The sequence below is a fragment of the Engystomops pustulosus genome, chromosome 1 (assembly GCF_040894005.1).
Source record: "Engystomops pustulosus chromosome 1, aEngPut4.maternal, whole genome shotgun sequence".
Taxonomy (NCBI): domain Eukaryota; kingdom Metazoa; phylum Chordata; class Amphibia; order Anura; family Leptodactylidae; genus Engystomops; species Engystomops pustulosus.
In genome coordinates this window covers 78,170,092-78,192,924 of record NC_092411.1, presented here as the reverse complement: position 1 = coordinate 78,192,924, position 22,833 = coordinate 78,170,092, and the positions used below count along the sequence as shown (strand labels likewise).

At 40.9% G+C, this 22,833-nt stretch overlaps 2 protein-coding genes and 1 non-coding gene across 5 annotated transcripts in view; 2 read left to right on the top strand and 1 right to left on the bottom strand.

Moving 5' to 3' along the window:
• TRMT2A (tRNA methyltransferase 2 homolog A) overlaps window positions 1-11,581 on the bottom strand; it is a 19,021-nt gene extending 7,440 nt beyond the window's left edge. The window contains exons 1-10 of one of the 2 annotated variants that reach the window (XM_072144464.1): window positions 11,417-11,581; window positions 7,855-8,547; window positions 6,274-6,382; window positions 3,737-3,918; window positions 3,456-3,570; window positions 3,261-3,376; window positions 2,012-2,123; window positions 1,416-1,538; window positions 1,113-1,188; window positions 387-503 (exon numbers count right to left, since the gene is read on the bottom strand). In XM_072144464.1, the coding sequence (XP_072000565.1) occupies window positions 387-503; window positions 1,113-1,188; window positions 1,416-1,538; window positions 2,012-2,123; window positions 3,261-3,376; window positions 3,456-3,570; window positions 3,737-3,918; window positions 6,274-6,382; window positions 7,855-8,547; window positions 11,417-11,460 (1,687 nt within the window). In that variant the 5' untranslated portion in view covers window positions 11,461-11,581. Of the gene's footprint in view, window positions 1-386; window positions 504-1,112; window positions 1,189-1,415; window positions 1,539-2,011; window positions 2,124-3,260; window positions 3,377-3,455; window positions 3,571-3,736; window positions 3,919-6,273; window positions 6,383-7,854; window positions 8,548-11,203; window positions 11,336-11,416 lie in introns of those variants that run through there. The other variant, XM_072144465.1, reaches the window with a different exon arrangement.
• On the top strand, window positions 11,502-22,725 carry RANBP1 (RAN binding protein 1). Of its 2 annotated transcripts, none has more exons than XM_072144467.1 (6): window positions 11,502-11,640; window positions 14,585-14,721; window positions 15,635-15,792; window positions 17,219-17,347; window positions 21,045-21,110; window positions 22,163-22,725. In XM_072144467.1, exons 1-6 carry the CDS (start codon window positions 11,626-11,628, stop codon window positions 22,288-22,290), a joined length of 633 nt encoding a protein of 210 aa, XP_072000568.1. In that variant the 5' UTR covers window positions 11,502-11,625; the 3' UTR covers window positions 22,291-22,725. The 2 variants fall into 2 exon arrangements, with proteins under 2 accessions (XP_072000568.1, XP_072000567.1); XM_072144466.1 differs by having other exon boundaries at window positions 22,160-22,725.
• On the top strand, window positions 21,144-21,271 carry LOC140087980 (small nucleolar RNA SNORA77). The gene has a single exon (XR_011850049.1). It is a non-coding gene; the product is annotated as a small nucleolar RNA SNORA77 (small nucleolar RNA).
• Window positions 22,726-22,833: the final 108 nt, after the last annotated feature.

Here is a 22,833-nt window from a genome sequence, read left to right as displayed (position 1 = left end):
CATTTACTTTTTTTTTCCCCCAGGAAATTTACCTTGGTGACTGTGAAACACTCAGTTTGCATCCAAGGTGTTAGGCAGAGCCTAATTGTGCCGCTACAACAAACTTAAACTGCTTTCAAGCTTAAGGATGTTTTTTGAAAATAATTTTGAGGTTGTGCGACTATAATATAAATCTAAGCCATAACCTAACAGATATCGAATGGGTTTATCCATGTTCTAAAAAAAATTTGCTAATATCCGTTAAATGCTATGATATAAGAGTGCTGCATCACCGGACAACTGCAGCCTAGATGTGGCTGAGCTATGACATGCCATATTTACTAGCATTGATGGCTCCCATCATTGAGCCAAGAGTAAATAGCGGTGGATCAGAAATTTGTACTTACGAAGTCCAGCCCTTGGCGGGTCAACTATGGCCACTGGACTCTGCGCAGTATAAGAGTTTATAAGGTTAGGGAAGATGTCTTCAGCTTTGCCACATCGAAATTCAATATTGTTCAGGTCTGCAATAAAGCAACATACATTTTGTATTTAGTTCCTATATAATTTTTCAAAACAGACATGATACAGAGCTAGATTTCCCTTGCTTTTCTTATGGAGGATTAAAAGAAATATACCTTGAAAGTCTATCATTTTAAACCAGGGATACTTACTCAGTGACTGTGGTTCTCTTCTATTTGTTATCCATGGCCTCCTTCCTCCTAAAATCAACTTTTAAAATTATGATAATGCACCAGAAGGGCTCTGGGGAGTTAACAAAGCCCCTATGTGCTGCAGCTTCACAGGCAGGAGCACTTTCCTCGTCCCACCATGTGAGATTACATAAGGCAAAGGGAGCAGGGAGACCTGCTTCTGCACAGTGTAACAGCACTGTGCACAAAAGGGCTCTGTAAACAGCTCACCCAGAGCCTTCTGGAGCATTAGTATAATTATAAATTTTGATTTCAGAAGAAAGGAGACCATGGATAAAATATAAGAAGATTATCACAGTCATGGTGACTGGATCAGCGTCCCTGGTTTAGCACGTTTGATTTTGACAACTATAAAAAGGTAGGATTCAGAGCTCCATTAACCTTGTACAGAATTTATAAAAATGGCAACTTAGTACTTACTGTTGATCTTGGCATTAGCTTTGGCATCTGAAATGGCTTCCTGACACAGTTCAATTCCGACAACTTTTTTCACTTTCTTTAACAGGGTAGAAAAAAGAAAATTCATTGCTGTTCAACATCAGCACAACCACATAAGATCCAGGCCGTAGATGGCTAACATTGGGAGAGGCAAGAGCAGGATCAACTTTTTGTAGCTTTGGATAATATAGGATGTCATTGGTGAGGTATACATGGAATTTATATATGTCTAAATAATAATAGAAAATTGGTTCTCGATTTAAACGGATGAAACCAGTCACTTACCTTAGCTAGAGAGATTCCAATAGTTCCCGTGCCACAGCAAACATCCAATACAGTGCTGTTCTCATCCAGACGAGCCCAGTCTGCAATGGCTGAATACAAAACCTCTGCTGCAAGTGTATTTACCTGTTGATATGACATTTCAATTAAAAAAATACACTCAATACAGAAACACAAATCCAATGCAGCCAACATAATTAAAGATTTTCCCATGTAATATATTTATTGCATATCTGAGCTATGTTTTTCCTTACTTTTATATACTTCTATAAAAGAAGACCACTGCTAAGTTTCGACTCTCCACGGGGGTGTAGAAACATAAGTCGTGGTTTATTTAATGGATAGGTGCAGTTCCCAGATGTGGGACCTATATCTTTTAGATTTACGAGCATTTATGGCATCTCCTGTAGATGTACAATAATGTATGATTTATAATGTATATAAAACACACATAAAAAGAGGTTTAAGACAATTTAACACTAATTTGTAATGAAAGATATAAAGGTTTATTAAAACGAATGCAAAGGAAACCATAAAACAGCTGGCCAAATCAACCAAATATATGCCAGTACCTCCTTTTCAGAAAAACAGTTTGGTACCTGAAAGAAAGCATGGGGTGAAATCCGAAAGGTAAGGCCTAGCAGTTCTTCATATATGTATTGGTCCCCAGTCACGTGCTCCACGGGTAAGTCTTCCAAGTTTGGAGATTTTCTGCCAAAAAACATCAAGATTGGATAATAAATATTTTTTAAGTTGATTTTTAATTACTGATACTGATTTTAACAATGTAGTGAGAGCAAACTACAGCAGTAGATTTACATCCTCGTCACCTATCATGGTGAGAGGCCAACCTTATACCTCCCCTAATAATCTCCAATACACCAAATACTAAGACAAAGCCAGATAGTTATCATGAACAGAAGATTTTTACCATTACTTAAAACAAACTTGCAACCCTAGAGGGTCCTGCACATCCCTCATGATTTTGCCATTATAATAAGCATGACATGGCAAACATTCAAGTCAGGAAACAAAAAGGGGCCGGTGTTCATCATCAGGTTTTAGGACCATGCTAATTTTTGCCATTACCAGGAACAGATGTCATTGGGGGGGGATGCAAGTAAACTTTTTCCTCTTCCCCTCTAAGCAGACACATAATCCCTATAGTGCTGTGAGCTGACAATCTGGTTAGATTATCAGGGTCCAGGGTTAATCTACCCTTTTATTTAGCTTCTGAGATCTGACACATGATCAGAGGTGAGATAGATCAGAGATTAGATCCATCAAACAATGAGCTCTGCATATACATCCTTGCTATATAAATGTTATCTGTCTGTAGCTTGCAGATTTAGTCTCCTCCACAGGATAGGGCCTAACTTGCTGATCGGTGGGGGTCTCCATGATGAGACCCCCACAGATTACGAATATGAGGGATCCCAGATACCTCATCGCCCAGACCCTGGTCGCTCCAGGAGATGGAGCAGATGGCTGCGCTTGACTGTTGTAGTACATACATCTCAATGAAGCTGACAAAAAATTGCCGGGGGGCTGTGCTTGGCGATCTATCCCATTATTAGCAGTGTTAAACTCTGTGTCATAGCCTCAGACCCTGGAACCAGTGGCTAGACCAGTGTAAATACATATTAATTTCTTCGTTTTTTTGCGATTCCTGGAAAGCCTCATTTATAGTGTAGTTAAAATACCACAAAAATTTACTATGTATTTCTTTGCGCCTCATTTTTCTCATTGCAATGAGTGGTGATAGACTGTTTTCTGTTGATTCTTGCTAAATAATTAGACTACAAAGAAACAAAAAAGTCAGACAATGAGTATATTGAAATAACAGACCTTTGACCTTCCTCCACAAAATAAAGTGATGTGACCCCACTATCTTTTCCTGCACCATCTGTGAAAAACTTTCCAAGAGAAGATTTCAATTCGGCCAGAGCTTCCTTGCTTAGTTTCTGTGGAGACATCATTATTTACCTATATAAAAATTATTGACTACACAAAGTAACAGCACATAAAATCAAAATTATATACCTGCGGATGAAAATACACTATGGCCATAACATGACTTTTTCTGCTGCTCCTGACTGTAAGCTGCTTCCAGTGACCTTCATACGTCTCTGGGCTGTACACTACGTATGTTGAAGCTCTGTGAACACATATAAAGCTACATCAAGATAGATATGTAGATATGTATAGGACGACCCTTTAAATATTCCTGGCATCTATAGTACAAAAATGCTGTTATGTTCTGGAAAACTCATCAGACTTTAGAACCTACATTGCAGAGTATGATTTAAAAATGATTATACTACCGTATATATTCTTGAAAAGCCTGGACAACCTTCTTGGTGATACAGGGAATGTGAATAGTATCAAATGGTTCCACAACTGCACAAGTTCCTCCTTTGTATTTTCCCAGACGAAATCCCACAGTCTTGTCTTCGTTACCAGCACCAGCACCAATGAGAAATTCACATTTGTTCCTATACTCTGTCTGAAAGAATTGACATTGATGAAAACATTATCCAAAAAGTAGATACAATAAAATGAAGCTAAATCCTTGAGGGTGCACTATATATATATATATCATATGTATAACCACTTTCCAGTAATAATAATGGAAAAAGTGTAAAGTGAAAAAGCAGACGGCTGCTATGTTCCTTTCAAAATACAGTGGGTACGAAAAGTATTCAGACCCCTAAAACATTTCACTCATTGTTTCATTGCCGCCAATTGGCATTAATCTACACTCTGCACACCAACTTGACAGAAAAAAAGAATGTAGATATTTTTCCTAATTTATTACCATACATATATATATTATTATTCGAGTATAAGTCAACGCCCATAATTTTGCCACAATCTGAGTATAAGCTTAGGGTGGGAACTGCATTGGTCACATCTTCCCCTAGTAATGAAATGCCCCATGTAGCCTCCCCCAGTAAAGAAATGTACTGCAGCAGACCCCCCCAAAAATGAAATGCCAAGCAGCAGACCCCCCAAAAATGAAATGCCAAGCAGCAGACCCCGCAAATATGAAATGCCAAGCAGCAGACCCCGCAAAAATAAAATCGCCCCTGATAATGTAATGCCCAGATAAGATGCTCCGTACAGCTCCCCTTCCTTCTCTTCTTCACTGGTAACAGATCAGGCGCTCTGCCCTGAGGCACACACTATCACATCAGTAGTGGTGCCCCCGCGTCATAGTGAGCGCCGACGACATGAGTGTATGGATGAGTCTCTGCACGCTCTTTTACCATTGAAGAAGAGAATAAAGAGGAGCCACGTGGAGCATCAGAAAGTGAGTATGTACGTTCATTTTTTTTTAAGCAGAGTTGGGTTTTTCAGCACTTTTTTTTTCTGAAAATAAACTAAATGCTTACACATGAGTAAATACGGTGAACAAGAAAAACTGAAATAAAACAAGGTCATAAGTATTCAGACCCTTTGCTCAGTATTGAGGAGAAGCGCTCATTTTGAGCTATGTGCGCCCTCCTACTCCAGTATCTCTGTGTATATCTGGCGTAGTGAGCATGGGCCGAGACATCGCGATTGCGCCGACGCAATTTCGCAATCGGTTTTTTGCCATTTTTTAAAAAAATTTAAATTCAATAAAAAGTGTTCAAAAGGCTGTACAGTCCTTATAATGGTAGCATTGAAAACGTCAAAAGTCGCAAAAAAATTACACCACCCACAGCTCCGTACACCGAAGTATGTACAGGAGGTTTTCATTTTTGTATATGTATGAAAACATTATAAAACCTATAGAAATTGGCTATACCTGTGATCGTACTGCCCCAAAGAATAAAGTAGACATGTCGTGGGGCGTGTCCAGATCAGCCAACCAGGGTCATGTCATCTAAAGGTCCTGTTACATACATGGAGTAGACGCTGCAAACGTATCTGATCACATGAAATCACAGAATGCCTCCATGGAGGATAGGGAGGAGTAGAAGTCTGTGGAGTTATGCAGTGATTTCATGTGATCAGATACCTACATGGGGTACGTTGCAAATGTAACAGGACCTTAGACAACATCACCTTGGTCATGTGACATCAAGTGCCTGATGGTGTGACAGTGCTTTCTCTCAATGTTCCACACAGCAGCATGTCTTAGCGGCAAGACCTGTGAATCAGGAACAAGGAGGCCGGGCAATGCAAGTTAAATTTACTATGCAGTGTCATTGGAGGCGTCACATCTGGTGAGTTGCATTCAAGTTCAAACTGATTATTTTAACATAGCATACATGGAAATGAATATTTTCAATTAACCAAAGTTTTTAATGAAGGTTATTAAGGTCTATTAAGGTAGATCTGGTGATAGATGCATCTAACATATGTACGGTTAGCCGTTTTAAGGGCTAACCCTTTACTCCCCTCTATCTTTACTAATCTTTAATCAGGGTAATATGCTAATTTTCTAAAGAGGCTACTAGGGCGTGGAATAGCTGGAGCGGAGGCTACACAGCGCGGCTACTCCACGCCCCAGTAGCCTCTTTGATCCTACTGATTACAGATTAGCAAAGATAGAGAGGTGTTAAAAATTAGCCCTAAAAAGGGATATCATTACATACGTTAGATGCACCTACTACCGGATCTATCTTAATAGGTAGATCTGTAGTGGTAGGTTTCCTTTAAATGGCAGGTTCTCCTTAAGGATGAAAAGAAGGGACCTTTGACATTGATGTCAAGAAGTTGCTTCTTCTTTCAGCGACTGAAAACTCGTTTTCAATATTTACAATGACATGATACCTAATATGATACCACAGTTATTTTGCCATCTGTGAAGGTTTTATTTAACATGCAATGTTTATATCCACAGCAAAGTCATTATAAGGAAAAAAAATACCTGGACTGGGGAAGGCCTTACTCCTTCCAAGGGGCAGCACACTTTATTATATTTCTGTTTCTGTACAAATAACCATGGTAACAGGGCCTTGTTACTGTTTCCAATTTCCCTGGCAAAAAAAAAAAAAATCAGACATTAAATCAAACACAAGTAAGAAGCAGAAGCATGTGGCTCCATTTGTGGTGTAGCAGTTTCTCAGCTGAATTCAGGCAACACTCTTAAACATTTCAATGACAGCAGCATCTATGGAGAGCCTGGGTGGGGATAAAGCAATCTGCTTCCACCATAGCGGTATGATGAATCTTCTATACAAAAGTATGAAGTGGGCATACATTCATACTGGGAACAGGAGGGAACGTCTGCAAACACCCCACATAAATACAAGGAAAACCTCTTTCCTGGTATTTATATGTTGCTTAGTTTGTTTCTTTGTAATGGACCTATGCCTCAGGTCGCGGGCGCACACATGTACCTCAGTGTCGGCTGCAGTTTTACTTGCCCTTTCACGCTCCAGTGACGACTACGGTGGTCCGGTGTGCACACAATCTTTGTGAAATTTAAAGGGCCAGCACGCGGTGTCCTAATATATAGCCTGCCTCTGCCCTGTTGCATGAAAGAAATTGCTATATTGAGACTATTGTGATCTGTTGTGCCCTCTGCTCCACTTCCTGACCTTTTGCTACATCCCAGACTCCAATCCAGTGCCGCCTGTCCTGACCTCCTACCTAACTACGACTCTGATTCTGCCGTTTCTGCCGATTCGCCTTGACCACTACCACGAGCAAAACGCTCCTGTGGAGAGACCACAGGTATCCCGCCGCATACAGTCCAAGCCGCCTTTGCAGCGAGTTCTGGTAAGTACCAGGTGCCACTTAAACTCTGCTCCCAGGCGTCAGCTTACGTCATCGCTTGCAGTGGCTCAGTGGGTCCACTACCTCAGATCCCGACAACACAAACGTTGTTTTTGTCCATGTGTTATCAATTAATTCAAAACATGGACCTAGGCAAATTCATCTGTATGGGCTCATTTGAGCAGACTTCCCAAGCCGCAAACAGAAACGGGAATAGCAGTCTTTATTACAATCGTCTTTCACAGCATTAGATGCCGATTAAATGCACATGTTTGTATACATGTACCATAAGGCCTCTGATTTGTAACCTGTGGCAAAATATGTTATCTGTATGTGAATAAAGGTCTTATTATAAAATGTAGCACATGATGGATTTGTAAACATTCAAGCAAAATGTGTCATTTTATTTATTGCTCTATAACTTTGCAAAGTGTTCATGGTCTCCAAGAAGACAAGTTTTAGTCAAATGTTTTAATAAGAAGGTCTGTAAATGGTGCAAAGTTTTGAGCATTTGTTTAAAGCAGGCAAAATTGTTAATTTCTTCTACTGTAGACAAATTTATAAAGAGGTATGTGACTTCTTAAAGGTTTGGAATAAATTAATACCAACTATCTAATTTACATAGGTTTTAATTGACACAAAGGGCAATTTGCTAATTCTGGTTTGTGATACCAGGGCCCTGTATGTAAAGGATTATAACACAATTTAGCTTATGATGGTAAAAACTTACTTTGTGAGCCTCTGCAGCACGTGTTCACATTCTTGTTCTTTCATTTTCAGTTGCTCTTCATATGGAGTCTGCCACAATGGAGTCACCACATCTGCAATCTGCTTGCTGAGGGGCTCCTCCTGAGTGTTCTCCTGTACGGCCCTTCTCTTACTATTTGACTGCTCCTTTTCATCATCATCTTGTTTTCTTTTCTTCATTATAGGATCAGCTTTAGGTTTTGCAAGTCGGACAGTCAATACACGGTTTTTCCATGTTACCCCGTGTATGACTTTCATAGCTTTGTCCCTTTCATCTTGACTTTTAAAGGTTACAAATGCAAATGTTTGTTTCTGCATGAGTTTGATCTTATGAGGATTTAATCCATATTTAGCAAGGAATTTCTTAACATCACTGAAGCCAATATACTTAGGCAAGTTTTGGATCTCTACTTTGTAAATCTCTGATGTAAAGAGATCATCCTTAATATATCTGTACATTCCAGCATCACCGATTTCTTCTGAACCATCATTTATATTACTTGCAGTTTCACTTGTTGCTGTATCAATTTTTGGAGCATCTTCAAGTAGTTCCTCGGCATCACCATGAGCCATTGCCTCATCTGTTTCTAGCTTTTTGTCATCATTTGTATTTTCAAGTTTAGTTGTATTTATTGGTGCCGGATCATCAAGGCAGCCTTCCATGTTGTAATTGGTCCTAGAAAAAAGAAATATTCAGAAAGCTCAGTTTGACAATCAACGATATTAAATATTATAGAAACAATCAATTTAAAGTTTGAACATTACGTTTTGTGAAAATTACTCTGAAGTTCTGGAAAATGTGTTTTTCTAGTTTACTGGTTGCAAAGATTTCATTTGAAATGTTACTTTCTATGTAATGCTATACCTGTTTTCTATAAATTATAGGAAGATATTTTATTGTTTTATAAGTGGCACAAAAATGTTAACCATTTAGCACATGCATGTTTGTTTTTCCTGTATATGGCTATATGTGTACCACTTACCATGAGGCTTGTTTACTCTCCCTGTAAACAAAGTCCAAAATCCCCCTCCGAAAGGAATGGTCTGTCTCACAAATTAAAATTATCTTCTATTCACAAAATAAAGTAAAAGCATCTGATGTCCCACAGAGGGAAATCAAGCACTTGTCCCATATGAAAATCACTTTATTCACTTGTATTCCCTAGCCATTGTAACTGCCAGAAGTTTCAATTACCGGAATGCAAGTATTCTGACACTTCTACTGAGTTTCTAGGACAGTGATGGCAAACCTTTTAGACACCGAGTGCCCAAACTACAACCAAAACCTGCGTGTATTTCACAAAGTGCCGATGCGACAACCTGCTCTGTCACAGGTTTAAATTGTATAGGCACCCGAGGACACCAATACAGTAGAATGAAGGTAAACAAGTTTGGATCATCATTGTAGCTTCCTTCTAAGGTCCTGGGCTGCCTGAGGCTGCAAGAGGCCTTAAGTCCTGTTTGGCAAACTCTAACTCGGGGTGATTCCAAGAGTGCCCATATAGAGGGCTCCGAGTGCCACCTCTGGCACCCGTGCCATAGGTTCGCCACCACTGTTCTAGGATGTTACTTAAAATTTGTAATTCAACCTGTTTAATACTTTCACCGGATATATGTCCTGCCAGAATGGCCCTGCCTTTTTCAGCAGCGGATTGCCCACATGCCATATTTATTAAAACTGTGCAAAAAAAACAAAAAACAAAAACATACCGGTTGAATAGCCAGCAGAAAGTTCCATTTCATTTATTAATTATAATCATTTAGTAATCTTTATCTATATATAGCACTGTTATATTCTGTAGCACTTTTCAAATCATAGGGGACATATAAAAATATAATCGTACATCACATGGAGCTACAAGAGCTTAGATTCTATTAAGATGAAGGGGTTGACACAAGAGGTAGAATGGTCCAGCCATTCTTTATAAGGGAACAGTGTAAAATAATTTAATAAATAAAAATGCTGCTGCTTGAAACAGACATCAGCCGCCATCTTATAAACAAGGTCCAAGGTGAAGAAACCTGGAGCTTGGTATATATCTAGTGTTTGCCAGATAACAGACGGGAAGAGGACACAGGATGGATTAGTAACGAGATTTGATATTTCATAATGAGTGTGATAGGCCTGCCTAAAAAGATGAGTTTTAAAAAAACGTTTGAAATTTGGAGGTTGGGTTTTCGTCTGATTTATTAACAACTTCTTCACATTTTCTTTGCAAAGACTGTGTGTGCACATACTCCAATGGTCACGTGACTTGGTGAATTGCAACCAAATTGCTGTGATATCTACCAAACACTGCACACAAAAGCAACATGTCTGGGTTAAACGAAGCTCTAGAATGGGCCCGCTCATCTTCAAGCCTGAGATGTTGAGGCTTTATGGCCGAGGAAGATAGAGGAGGGTTGAGTGCTCCTTGCCACTTCCCTCCCCTATCAATAGAAAGCTGAGCTGCTTGTACAGTCATGTGCACAAGGCCTGATATAGATTGGCTAAACCTTAGCAGAAGATCCAGACTGCAGGAGCCACTGGTCAAAAAGGCATCCACAATCACATCAGACAAGTTGCCTAGAGGCATTCCTCCTGTCAAGTGTAGCTGCTCCTTTCTAAAAGAAAAAAGGGTGAGTGAAGTCTGTCTAAACTTGCCCTGTTTGAGATATGATGATACCCTGGGGCTATTATAGGGAAGCAGTTGTGAGAATGACATATTTAGTTATACCCAATGTTTGGTGTACAAGTGAAATTGTCACAGGGTATATTTTAGGGTCAGTAAAGTCCTCTGTTCCTCTACTCTTGGGGTAGGACAAAGCAGATACAGTCACTGATCAAACTTGTAAAATAAGATGTCATATGTCAGAGCTTTATGCATGGAACTATAACAGAATCACAGTCTACTAGAGGGAACAAAGGTCTTCGCAGATGGGATCTAAACATTTGTAAAGACTGTGAACTAAACCTTATAAGAGAACTAAGACTTGTCATAATGATTCTGAATGTCTCATTGCAAGAAAGAGGTTTTTCTAGATTGGTATTTTATTATATAGAGCGTGTTTTAACTGATATATGGACATGCAACTGTGTATAGAATCGGTGGTGGATAGCAGCATTATATCCACAGCTGAGCAGCTCCATAACATGTGGATGTATGAGAGGTGAGATTCAAATAGTAGGGAGAGCAGCTACAGTAACATACGGCGCCCATGCGGTCTGTACACACAGCAGTCACATTATATAAAACATGTATACAGCAGAGATTAAAAACTAGTACTGGAGCCCAGCTCCACAAAAAAAGATATAACGTCTTTTCACTATACGAACTGCGCAGCCTCTTTACCTCTGCAACGCATGAGATTCTTACAAGGGGGGCGCCATGTTACTGACGACACCGGAAATGACCTCTGGCACCACCTCAAGTTTCCGGAAGCTTATTAAATTGACATAGTTTTTTCTATATAATAAAAGACAATTGCGTACATATTATATAGAAAATTGCCGGAGGTGTAATAATTATGCAGTTTAGGGTGTCTTAAAACTGATTCAAAATTACATTTTGCCGGATATGATGTTGTGGTGAAGTTTCTGAGCAGCCATATTGGTAAAGACGCTGCATGACGTCCCATATTAGTGGTTGCGGCGTGACGCACGCTTTTACGTGCTGCTAGTGGGAGGGAGGAAAAACAGCGCGAAACCGCGGACCGAGAGAGACATTTAGCACTTCAGAGCCGTGCCGCGTAATCCGCCTCCATCCTTCCCCCGATGGCTGACACCAAGGTAGATATGTGCTCCCCTGCTTGTCTCCGCTCTGTGCTGTCCGGGAACGCTCAGAGTTCAAACGGGGAGCGATGTGTGTGTGCGGGGCGGGCCGGCCGGCGAGTGGCGGGGCGGGGGCCTCGGCGCAAGTGCAACTTCTTGTCATGGGCGAGGGAGATGTAGCGGGACGCGGCTGGGTGTAGTGCACATAACGCGTTAGCGGGACGCGGCTGGGTGTAGTGCATATGACGCGGTAGCGGGTCGCGGCTGGGTGTAGTGCCCAGGATGCGGCAGAGTAAGGCTGTGGGTGCGCCGGGTACATACAGCGTGCGGGCACAGAGCGGTGGTACCCTGGTGCGTGCCCAGCCCTGCGCCCCCGCTCTGCCTGTACAGCCGCGGCACCGCATCATTCCCCGCATGGTGAGAAGTAGTAGTGTGCGTTACTTTCCTGTAGTCCTGTGCAGTCTATTGTTCTGTTATCAGCTCCCAAACTCCCTCCAAGTGATCAGGGCGCTGGATAAGCCTCAGCAGCTTCTGTTCTGCAGGGTATGTCCCTGATTTATCTCATGTGTGATATTCCCTCAGCCCGTAACTGTGTGTTACATATAGCAAGAGGTTCTGATATATTCATTAGGTGGACAATTGTAAGCCCTGCCTGGTGTATAACTGTGCTATAACCTGGCGCAGGATACACCTAGTGCATGGGGCAGGAATGCCTTGTGTGGGCCAACTCTGAGGGACACCCATTACTCACTGATTATCTTCAAAGCTCCTCCCCTCTGCTGTTAGTTAGAGCTGTAGCAGGCTTCTGGTTGGTTACTATAGCAGTTATTCAATGCAGAGGTAACAGAAAGCTGCTTTACATAGAGGCCTCTAGATTATAGCCACCAGAAAGTAAAGTCTATTGCAACTAGGTGCTGCTATAGATGTGGGCTGTAATTCAAATTACCTTTAAGAGCCGCTAGGGCACAGAGTAGCCATTGGTGTTCCGCCTACCTGCGTGTGCTTGTGGCACTACATTGGGAGTGCAGATGTAGACAACAGTGCTCCTGAAGCTTGAGCGCAAGTGTTATTAGTACGATGAGGAGGTGCATGTTGGCGGAACACCAATGGCTTCTCAGGTATGAAGTAGCCTTAGCTCCAGTGCTTGGTAAGGCTACCCCACCCAAGTAGCCTTTAAAGGTAATTTGTCATAACTAAAACTTTTGAGGACTTTCAGATTTTAACAGCGCATGATAATTAGGTAAGCGATGAGGGTGCAAGTAGGAATCTACCATCAGATCTACTTGTTTATGTAGGTGGTAGATTTCTTAAGAGCCCTCATGTTGGGTCACTCAACAGTAAAACTATTGCAAAAAAAATCACAAAAAATTGTGGCAAAGCAGTGAAACAATGGTCTAAATGTGGTAATGCTGAAATGGTACTAATCTAAACAGCAGACATTTAGATTATAAAAGGGTGAGGGGTCTGATACTGTTAATAAAAATTAAGATTTTAAATAAAAAAAAAAACACTAAAGGTTTGTTTACGGCTCCTAAATGGAAATGAGGATGTACAGATATACGTGCATGTGAAGCTGTATTATGTCGATGACTATTGTTAGAGGAGATTTTGATGACAGAGCACTGGTTCAGCACAATTCTGTCAAAACCGTTCCCCCTTGGAAGTAAGAACACAAATGATTAGTTTCAATGTGTTCTACAGTACAACTTTTATGGCTTGTGCCAGGTTTCCAGGAATGGAGATTTTCATCAAAAAGAAATCCAAACGGTCCAGCACAAGTGCAAACACTTGCCATTTATTCAGTGTATATTAAAAAACATGCGCAGTGACATGGCAGCATATTTCAAATGGAGTAATCCTCCTGAATCATGGCTTCACGATTAAGTAGGGTAACGCTGTTTTGGAATGTCACTGTGGATCTTTCCAAAGTGAACATAATAATGAATAAATCTGAAGTGATTGCAGTTCTGGATCGTTTAGATTTTTTTTGTGCAGGTATTGCCCCAGCTAAGGGGTGTATCCCTGCCTTACCGAAGATGCTCTGAGGCTGGAGGGGAGCTGGATTAATTTTTTTTTGTGTGTGAAGATCATCATAGCTGTCATTGTCACTGAAAGGGTTTGTTCAACGTTTTTAAGTTATCCCCTATTCAGCAGGACTCCTGCAATCTGGAGAAGGTGGATCCCCTTCTCGCTAATATTAGGGGCCACAAGACGAGCTTCTACCATGCTGCTCTTATTCTAAGCGAGTAGCAGAGACATCCAAGTACAGTGCTCCTCTATCTCAGACAGATGGTGAATGGAGCTGCTCCACCCATTAGGGGATCCCCATTCTCTGGATCACTGGGGTCCTGTTTTTGTGATGGGGGGGGGGGGGGGGTTCTCAGCAGACGTACTGACACCAATCTAGCCTGTTATCCTCCAGCCTGTGAATTCATGTGTTAAGTAGTATAATTAAAGTGTAAAGGCTTTTTTCGACAAATCAGTAGCTCTTGGGATGTAAAACAACTTTGCCTATTATCTTTGTTGCCTAAATCCAGCAGTTTATTTGCTATACTCCTCAGATTATCTGAGTGCTGCAGCAGCTGCTTTCTCTCCCTGTGTGGTCGAGCCCTCGAGTCCATATTATAAACACATCTACACACACTTTACAGACTCCTTGGAGGGGCTGCTGCTCACAGAGGAGGATGTCTCTGTATGTAGCAGAGCTGGATGTGTTCAGAACTGTGGATGTCTCCAGCACAGAATAGTGAGGTACAAGATCTCCCATGTTCCCCCATCCCAGTCAGTGATTCTACAGAACTGTCTCTCTGCACCTCATGCTTTTCCCCTCCACCACCTTGTCATACATTGTGGGGAATCGCATAATAATTTGGTAAAATCATAACTTCCCAGTTACGCTTTAATGTTTTCCATGGTGTAAATCTCCTGACTTGTTGGCTAAATGATGGTCCTTATTTTTCAGGAACCCCAAAAGGAGCATGATACCTCTGTTGAGAACACAGAAGAAGCCAATCACGATCCTTATTTCGAACCCATTGTTTCATTACCAGAACAGGATATTAAGACTCTTGAAGAAGATGAACAGGAGTTATTTAAAATGTAAGTTTTACATTTCTTCATGACAAAGGCAAAACAAGTTTGGCATGCAAGTTATCTTCTTGTCTACAGGGGACAGTAGGATCCCTGCACCTGAACATACTCCATGGTATCTCACTGCTAAAAATAGTTACATTCTAAGTGCAATTGGAAATTTCAAAAGCTTTGTGCGTTGATTTTTGGTATGCTATTGGGGCTTGTAGATTCATTCACCTTCCTTGCCTTGTGCAATATTGATTTTTAGCAGGATCTATTTACCCCACTTCTTCAGCAGCATACATTTACAAGAGGGATGGGATTGGTAAAACAACATTATACACTTCCAGTTTATACACTTCATAAAAACTGTGTCCCTTTACCATCTTCGTCCCTCCCCACTCAATCTGTTTTTTTCCGCAGCAGTTAAGGTGCAAAAAGGGGACCGACACTTAGCTGCAGCAAGGGCAATTTACTGCATAAGGTTTCCGGGGGTAGTTGTCTATCCATAAGTATCATCAAGGTAGAAAATATGAATATACAGTATCATGTAATTAATGGTGTTCTATAAATATATAATATTTTTTGTGGTGAATTCCTTTGAGAAAAATCACATTTCTTTAATTATCTGAAAGATCAGATCCTCATCTTTAATATGACACTGAAATCATGTTTCTAGGTAATATTGAAAAGTCATACCCTATGTATGTGGTCTAGTATTTCAGAGGGGTAAAACCTGTTGACAGGTTCTCTTTTAAAGATGGAAAGACCCCTGTTCTTCAGAAGATTGTAATATTTTGAAACTATTGTATTCTGCTTTTATTTGTAATATGGTTTCCTTTCCGTACATTTCTCAGCCAATGTGTGTGTTTTCTTCCCACCGCCTTGTTTTGTGATTACAGTAAAATATAACCAGAATAACTATTGCATCTCTCTGCAGGAGGGCAAAGTTGTTTCGATTTGCTTCTGAAAATGACCCCCCTGAGTGGAAAGAACGAGGCACTGGTGATGTTAAACTACTTAAACATAAGGAGAAGGGAACAATTCGCCTTTTGATGAGAAGAGATAAGACACTGAAAATATGTGCTAACCATTATGGTAGGCAATAAAAATTAAAGAATAAAAGATCCCTGTCAGAAATGTATCTTATTTTTTTCCTTATTGTTTATTAATCATTTAGACTGTTGGACAGAATTCAGCCTTTAGAGTGCAGCAAATTAGAATAAAAATGTATTTTCTTTATTAATACTTCTGTAAACAGTTACTTTGCAAGAAAATTTTCAAATCTGCTTTATGCTTGGATGAGAATTTGACTTTAAAGGGAACCTACCACCACAGATCTACCTATAAGGATGTAATCTTTTGATAACTTTTATTTCGCTAATATGTAAATTTTCTAGAGGCTACTGGGTCGTAGAGTAGCCGGAGCTTTGTCTACACAGCGCAGCTACTCCACACCCCAGTAGCCTCTTTGCTTTGCTTCGGGCAGCTCCTCATAGCTGCGTGCCCTCGTCCACGGAGCTTGTCGCTGCGCCGGAGCCACTGCGCAGACGGCAGGCTTTGGGGACGAGAGCGCGCTGCTATCTGGTAGGAGGATCAAAGAGGCTACTTGGGGCATGGAGTAACCGCGCCGTGTAGCCTCAGCTCCGGCTACTCTACGCCCCTGTTGCCTCTTCAGAAAATTTACATATAAGTAAAATAAAAGTTATCATAGGATTGCGGGGACATGAGGATTAGCCCTTAAAAGGGCTATCTTCACGTCCTACACATGCACCTACCACCCGATCTACCTTTATTGGTAGATACGTGATGGTAGGTTCCCTTAAACACAATGGGCATCTACCACCAAGATGGACTGTATGCAAATGAGCCTGAGGGGTTCCATATTTGTTAATGAAGCCTGGAGCCTCTCGGGCTCATTTGCATACAGTCTTTCATCCTGGTGGTAGATGTACTTTATTTGACTCAACATGTGAAGGCTGTCTGTTGCTTTAATCTGAGATTACGTCTGTACATACAGTACATGGCCACATTTTGGCTCTGCCATCACATGTTCAATGTATGTGATATCATGGTATTTGGTATTATGGAACCAAAGAGTTGTAGATGGAAACAGGTGGGGGCCCTCAATCCACAATACTAATCCCGCATATATCATTACAACTATTAATCCCTATGAAATGGTACTATGGAACCAAAATCTAGAGAGATTGTGTGTGTTCTAGACTAAAACTGCTTTCTTTTTTGCATCTCATGTAACTTGTAAATTTATGTTCTTCAAGAGAAGGACATTGGACAGAGAAACCGATAAATGTTTGGTTTCTGGACAACATAGTGAAGGCCTTGTTATAAAGGTTTCTAAATTCTGCCATTAAACTTTATTTATTTTTTAATTCTTCTAATGAAGATTCAGCCATTGAAAAGCAGCTAGACAGGAGTCAATTTATAATTGCATAACTTATTCAAGCTCTGGTATATTACAATTGCTAAAGTAAAATGATGAACTGATCCTCTTGTTTTCCAGTGACGCCATCAATGGAACTGAAACCCAATGCAGGTAGTGACAGAGCATGGGTCTGGAATACATATGCAGATTATGCAGATGAAGCTCCTAAACCTGAGCTACTGGCCATTCGATTTTTAAATGCAGAGAGTGAGTATTTTGTGTTCACAAAATTTTACTACTAATCGTTCCCATGCTACAGGGGTTGTGCTGTGCTTTGTCTCCTTACGTTGACTTCAGATATGGTAAGTTGGTGAAGCAGTTCATAAATGTCAGGCTTCCTAGATTTTATTTTTTTTACAGTAATCCTGTAGGTACACAGCAGCTCCACATAATTTGGATTCATTTCTTTGTTAGAATGAAGGCACTTTGCTGCTTATAAGAAATGTGTAATGGTGACATTGTCTCTGTGACATGTGACTACTGCAGCCTATGAGTGAATGCTGTGGTGTTCGTCAAGAAGCTAAAATGTAGCAGGGGAGAGTTTAAAGGGCACCTACCACCCCGATTCTACCTATAAAGGTAGAAAGGGTGGTAGGTGGATGAATGGGACATGAGGATAGCCCTTTTTTGGGCTAATCCTCACGTCCCGATTGTCTTTTAGAAAACTTTATTGCATGTATATGCAATTTTTTTTTTATGCGGCTACTGGTGCGTGGAGTAGCCGGACATGAGGCTACTAGTCGCGGCTACTCTACGCCCCAGTAGCCACGTTACTCCGCCTACCAGGTAATCTTCGGCGCGCAGCTCGTGGTAGCTGCACGCCCTCGTCCGATTCCCTCGGCATCTTTGGCCTTCTGCGCATGCGCAGTAGCTCTGGAGCATGCGCAGAACGCAGGGGACCCGGACGAGGGCGCGCAGCTACCAGGAGCTGTGCGCCAAAGATTACCTGGTAGGCGGAGTAACGTGGCTACTGGGGCGTGGAGTAGCCGCGACTAGTAGCCTCATGTCGGGCTACTCCACGCCCCAGTAGCCGCATAAAAAAAATTTGCATATAAATGGAATAAAGTTTTCTAAAAGACACCCGGGACGTGAGGATTAGCCCAAAAAAGGGCTATCCTCACGTCCCATCCATCCACCTACCACACCTTCTACCTTTATAGGTAGAATCGGGGTGGTAGGTTCCCTTTAAGGAACTCTTGTCACCAGGGAATCCGTCCACAAACCACACACAATACATGTTGGATGTCTTTATGCATGTTCCACTGATGCCTTTATCCATGGGACTAGAGCCACCATTCTTCTAAAGATTTTATTTTTTTTTGTCCTATGTTCTCGTCATGGAGGCAGGATTCTGCCGTATAGTCAAGCTACCCCCCTTCTCACTGACTCTGACACTGCTAATGCCTGAAGAAAGTCCTGAGGGTGGGGTAGCCAGTTCAGTAGAGACGATGGATCTGTGTTCAGGCTCTGCTATATCTTAAACCACTCCCTCAAAGAGGTAGGGGCGGTGAGCAGACCCTGGCTGTGAGAAGAGAAACAGTTTTGGGGAGCGGGATAGACGTACGGTGTACTGCAACTGCCCGCTTACATGTCTGGTACATAGTACCACATCTTTAATCATGTTCTACTGTTGCCTCTATCCATGGGATCAGTCAGCATTCATTTAAAAAAAAAAAAAAAAAATTCCTGTGTGTGGTTTTTGGATGGGTTTTCTGTTGGCACGTTCTATTTAAATCCATTTTCATTAATAATCTTACATCTGCCTCCTGCTAGTGGACATAAATAATTCAATCCAGGATAACTGACAAAACTGTGTATAAACATGTGCCCTTAAAGTTTAACCCCTTAACGCTCTGCGCCGTAGCTCTACGGCGCAGAGGTATAAGGGCTGTATGAAGAGGGCTCACGGGCTGAGTCCTCTTCATACAGAGGTGGGGGTTTTTGCATATTGCACAAAACCCCCACCGCTAATAACCGCGGTCGGTGCTTGCACCGATCGCGGCTATTAACCCTCTAAACGCCGCCCGCAAAGTCGCGGGCGGCGTTTAAAAGACGGCGGCGCGTGGGCGCCGCCATCTTTTTTTCGATCGCCACGCCCCCGAACGTCATCGGGGGGCGGCGATCGGTTGCTATGGTAGCCTCGTGTCTTCTTTTGACACGAGGCTATCTGGCAGCTGCAGATTCGTTACAATGAGCCAGTGGCTCATTGTAATGAATGTGCTGCAAAAATGCCATATATTGCAATACAGAAGTATTGCAGTATATGGTAGGAGCGATCTGACTATCTAGGGTTAATGTACCCTAGATGGTCTAAAAGATAGTGAAAAAAAAAATAAAAAAAAAAGTTTAAAAAATAAAAAAAATTAATAAAATATTAAAAATTCAAATCACCCCCCTTTCCCTAGAACGGATATAAAACATAATAAACAGTAAAAATCACAAACATATTAGGTATCACCGCGTCCCAAAATGCCCGATCTATCAAAATATAAAAACGGTTACGGCCGGCGGTGACCTCCGAGGCGGGAAATGGCGCCCAAATGTCCGAAATGCGACTTTTACACCTTTTTACATAACATAAAAAATGAAATAAAAAATGATCAAAATGTCGCACAGACCTCAAAATGGTAGCAATGAAAACGTCGCCTCATTTTGCAAAAAATGACCCCTCCCCCAGCTCCGTGCGCCAAAGTATGAAAAAGTTATTAGCGTCAGAAGATGGCAAAAAAATTTTTTTCTTTTTTGTACACATTCGTTTAATTTTTTAAAATGTATTAAAACACAATAAAACCTATATAAATTTGGTATCACCGCGATCGCACCGAACCAAAGAATAAAGTAGGCGTATTATTTGGAGCGAAGAGTGAAAGTCGTAAAAACTGAGCCCACAAGAACGTGACGCACGTGCGGTTTTTTTTCAATTTTTCCACATTTGGAATTTTTTTTCAGCTTCGCAGTACACGGCATGTTAAAATAAATAACATTACGGGAAAGTAAAATTTGTTACGCACAAAATAAGCCCTCACACAGGTCTGTACACGGAAAAATGAAAAAGTTATGGATTTTTGAAGTTGGAGAGCGAGAAATGAGCCGGAAAACCCTCCGTCCTTAAGGGGTTAAAGGGGTTTTGCAATGAAAGAAAATTCTCAAATTTCAATTCCCTAGTGATAACACAAAGATCATTTTTAACTTCACAATTTTACTCCGTTTTAGCTCCTCTTACTCAGTGATGGTCAGTGCAAAATACCAGGGTTTGGGCGTGGATTCTCTAAGCGGACACATTATGATCCATCTAGTTATGTGGTAGATTATCAGGGTGCAGGTTTATATACACTTTTCATCTGACTTCTGAACATTGTGCTAGTATCTGACACCTAGAGATGAGACAGATCAGAAGTGATGAGATCTATTGCACACAATTACACAGATATTCTACATCTCTGCTATTCTACTACACATTAGATCTGCTGTGCCTCACCAGATAAAGAACTTATCTGTCTGTAGCTTGTAGTTCTCCTGCTGCCTGCAGGAACTGTCTGTGTAACACAGCGGTGTGTGTGTACCATTGAGTGAGCTGTCCTGGACTGCAGTGTGGCGGGGCTAGAGTGCAGGGAGTTGAGAGAAACTTGGCTGCACTGCCGTCACGGCTTCCCCCAAGTCAGAAGTTACAGGGTCGTGTCTAGAGGCAACTGAAATTGTGTACACCAGGACTGATGGACAGGTTGCAATTATATCTGAAATGCTGTATTTTTGTTGATAAGTGAAAGCTTTTTTTTTTTTTTTTTTTTTTTTTTTTTTTTTATATATCCTGAGTACATTTAAATTAAAAATTGTCTTTAGAGTACTGTAGTTGTACGGTTTTGTACTCTGATTATTTGATACATGTTATCATACATTTTTTAAGATGCCCAGAAGTTCAAGGCAAAGTTTGAAGAATGTAAAAATGAAGTAAAAGAGAAGGCAACTAAAGGTAAGGACTATTATCTTATACAATTCCCTATTTGCAGACTCACTCTGTGCTCAACTGCAATCTCCAGTTCAAGTGCTTTTTCAGTCTGCTATATTAACACCATGATCATCTGTACACTGTCTTTCCTGTAGATAAGTTGTGTATGATGATGGGATACTAATAAGCTTCTTAATGTCTGATGACATAGATCTCAGGCAGTTTTGGTGCATTCATTTTTTTACAATTAACATTTTTGATTAAATTAAACTTGCCATCAAAATCAAGCATGATAAACCAGTGCCGCTTACTCCTAGATTCAGGCACCGTGACTGCGGTAATCTTTATTGATTGCCTCCTTCCTTCTAAAACCTAAAGAGCCTGGAGGGCTCTGTGGGCATTACCAGTCACATTGCCAGGATCTACAAGTAAGTAATAAACCAGGGTCATACTTTTGACGGTAGATTTGCTTTAACAGAATGCATTAGTAGACCTGATTTACATAAGATGGCAATAGCATGAACTAGTTTCTGTTATGCTCATCCATTCTAGAAAGGTATAACGGGAACTACATACTGCAGCTAAATGGAAGGTCTTCCATTTTGTTAGTTTTGCCTAAGGATACATAAGGATCCCCTCCATCATGTTGGTATTAATAAGGACAAGTGATCTAGAATTTTTGCTCATATAAATACCAGAATGGCATGATGGAAGGTCCATAATGGTGGGGTTATCTTAGCTTTATTTATTTAAGTATGATGAATGAAGAGCTAATTGGGAATTTGCTGCCATCTTGTGTAACATGTTATATATCTTTACATAACGGGGTTCTCCAGCAACGGAGACCATTGGGTATGGCCCTCTGCAATCGCCATCCGTGCCATAGAAATGATTAAAGCAGCCTGTGTGTGCATACAACAGACCCCATCCAACGGGGTCCCGTAACTGAGACCCACACCGATCAGCAAGTTAGTCCCTATCCTGTGGATGGGCACTAAATTGTATGTCTCTGGACAGCCCCTTTTAACTGTACTTTACCTTGCTGATGGCACTTATTTGGCCTTTTTCCCCAGCAGATGTGACCAAAAATGATAGTGCTGATAAAGTGGCTGAAAAACTAGAAGAACTCTCTGTAAAGGAAGAAAACAAGGTTCAAGACAAAGATGATGCCAAGCAAGAGAAAACAGAAGAGGAGAAGCAATAAGTCAACTAGAGCCTTGTTCTTTTATTTTTTACAAGGGACTTGCAACTTAAAAAAAAAAACTGAGTTTAAACATTCAGGTTGTTTTTTTTTCTAAGCTTTTGTCCTTCAGCTGAATTCTTCAGATACGAATCCATTCCCCAGTCATGAAAATGTACTGTGTTCACTTTCTTTTTCCATAGTGGAAACACTTATTTATAGTCATCCAGAGTAACAAATAAAACCAGTTTGAAAATGTACTGGATTCTATAATGGTTATATCTTGGCTAGGATTGTTCATGGGTGCGGTTCTTTTACAAGTGGACAAATACAGTCCAAAATCACATTTCCTTAGTGAGGTGTTTGATTGGAAAGCATTTGTTGGGTTGTTGTTTTTTTTTTGTGCTGACCCTGCTAGGATGACTGTTAAATTGAATAAATTTGATCTGAGTGAGCACATTTTGGTGGGTTTTCATCAATGTAATTTTACTAGTCTAGATGAACACAAGAATTTACTCACCTTTCATGCATTTTATATGTTGGTACAAGGTCTACTTACTAAACCAC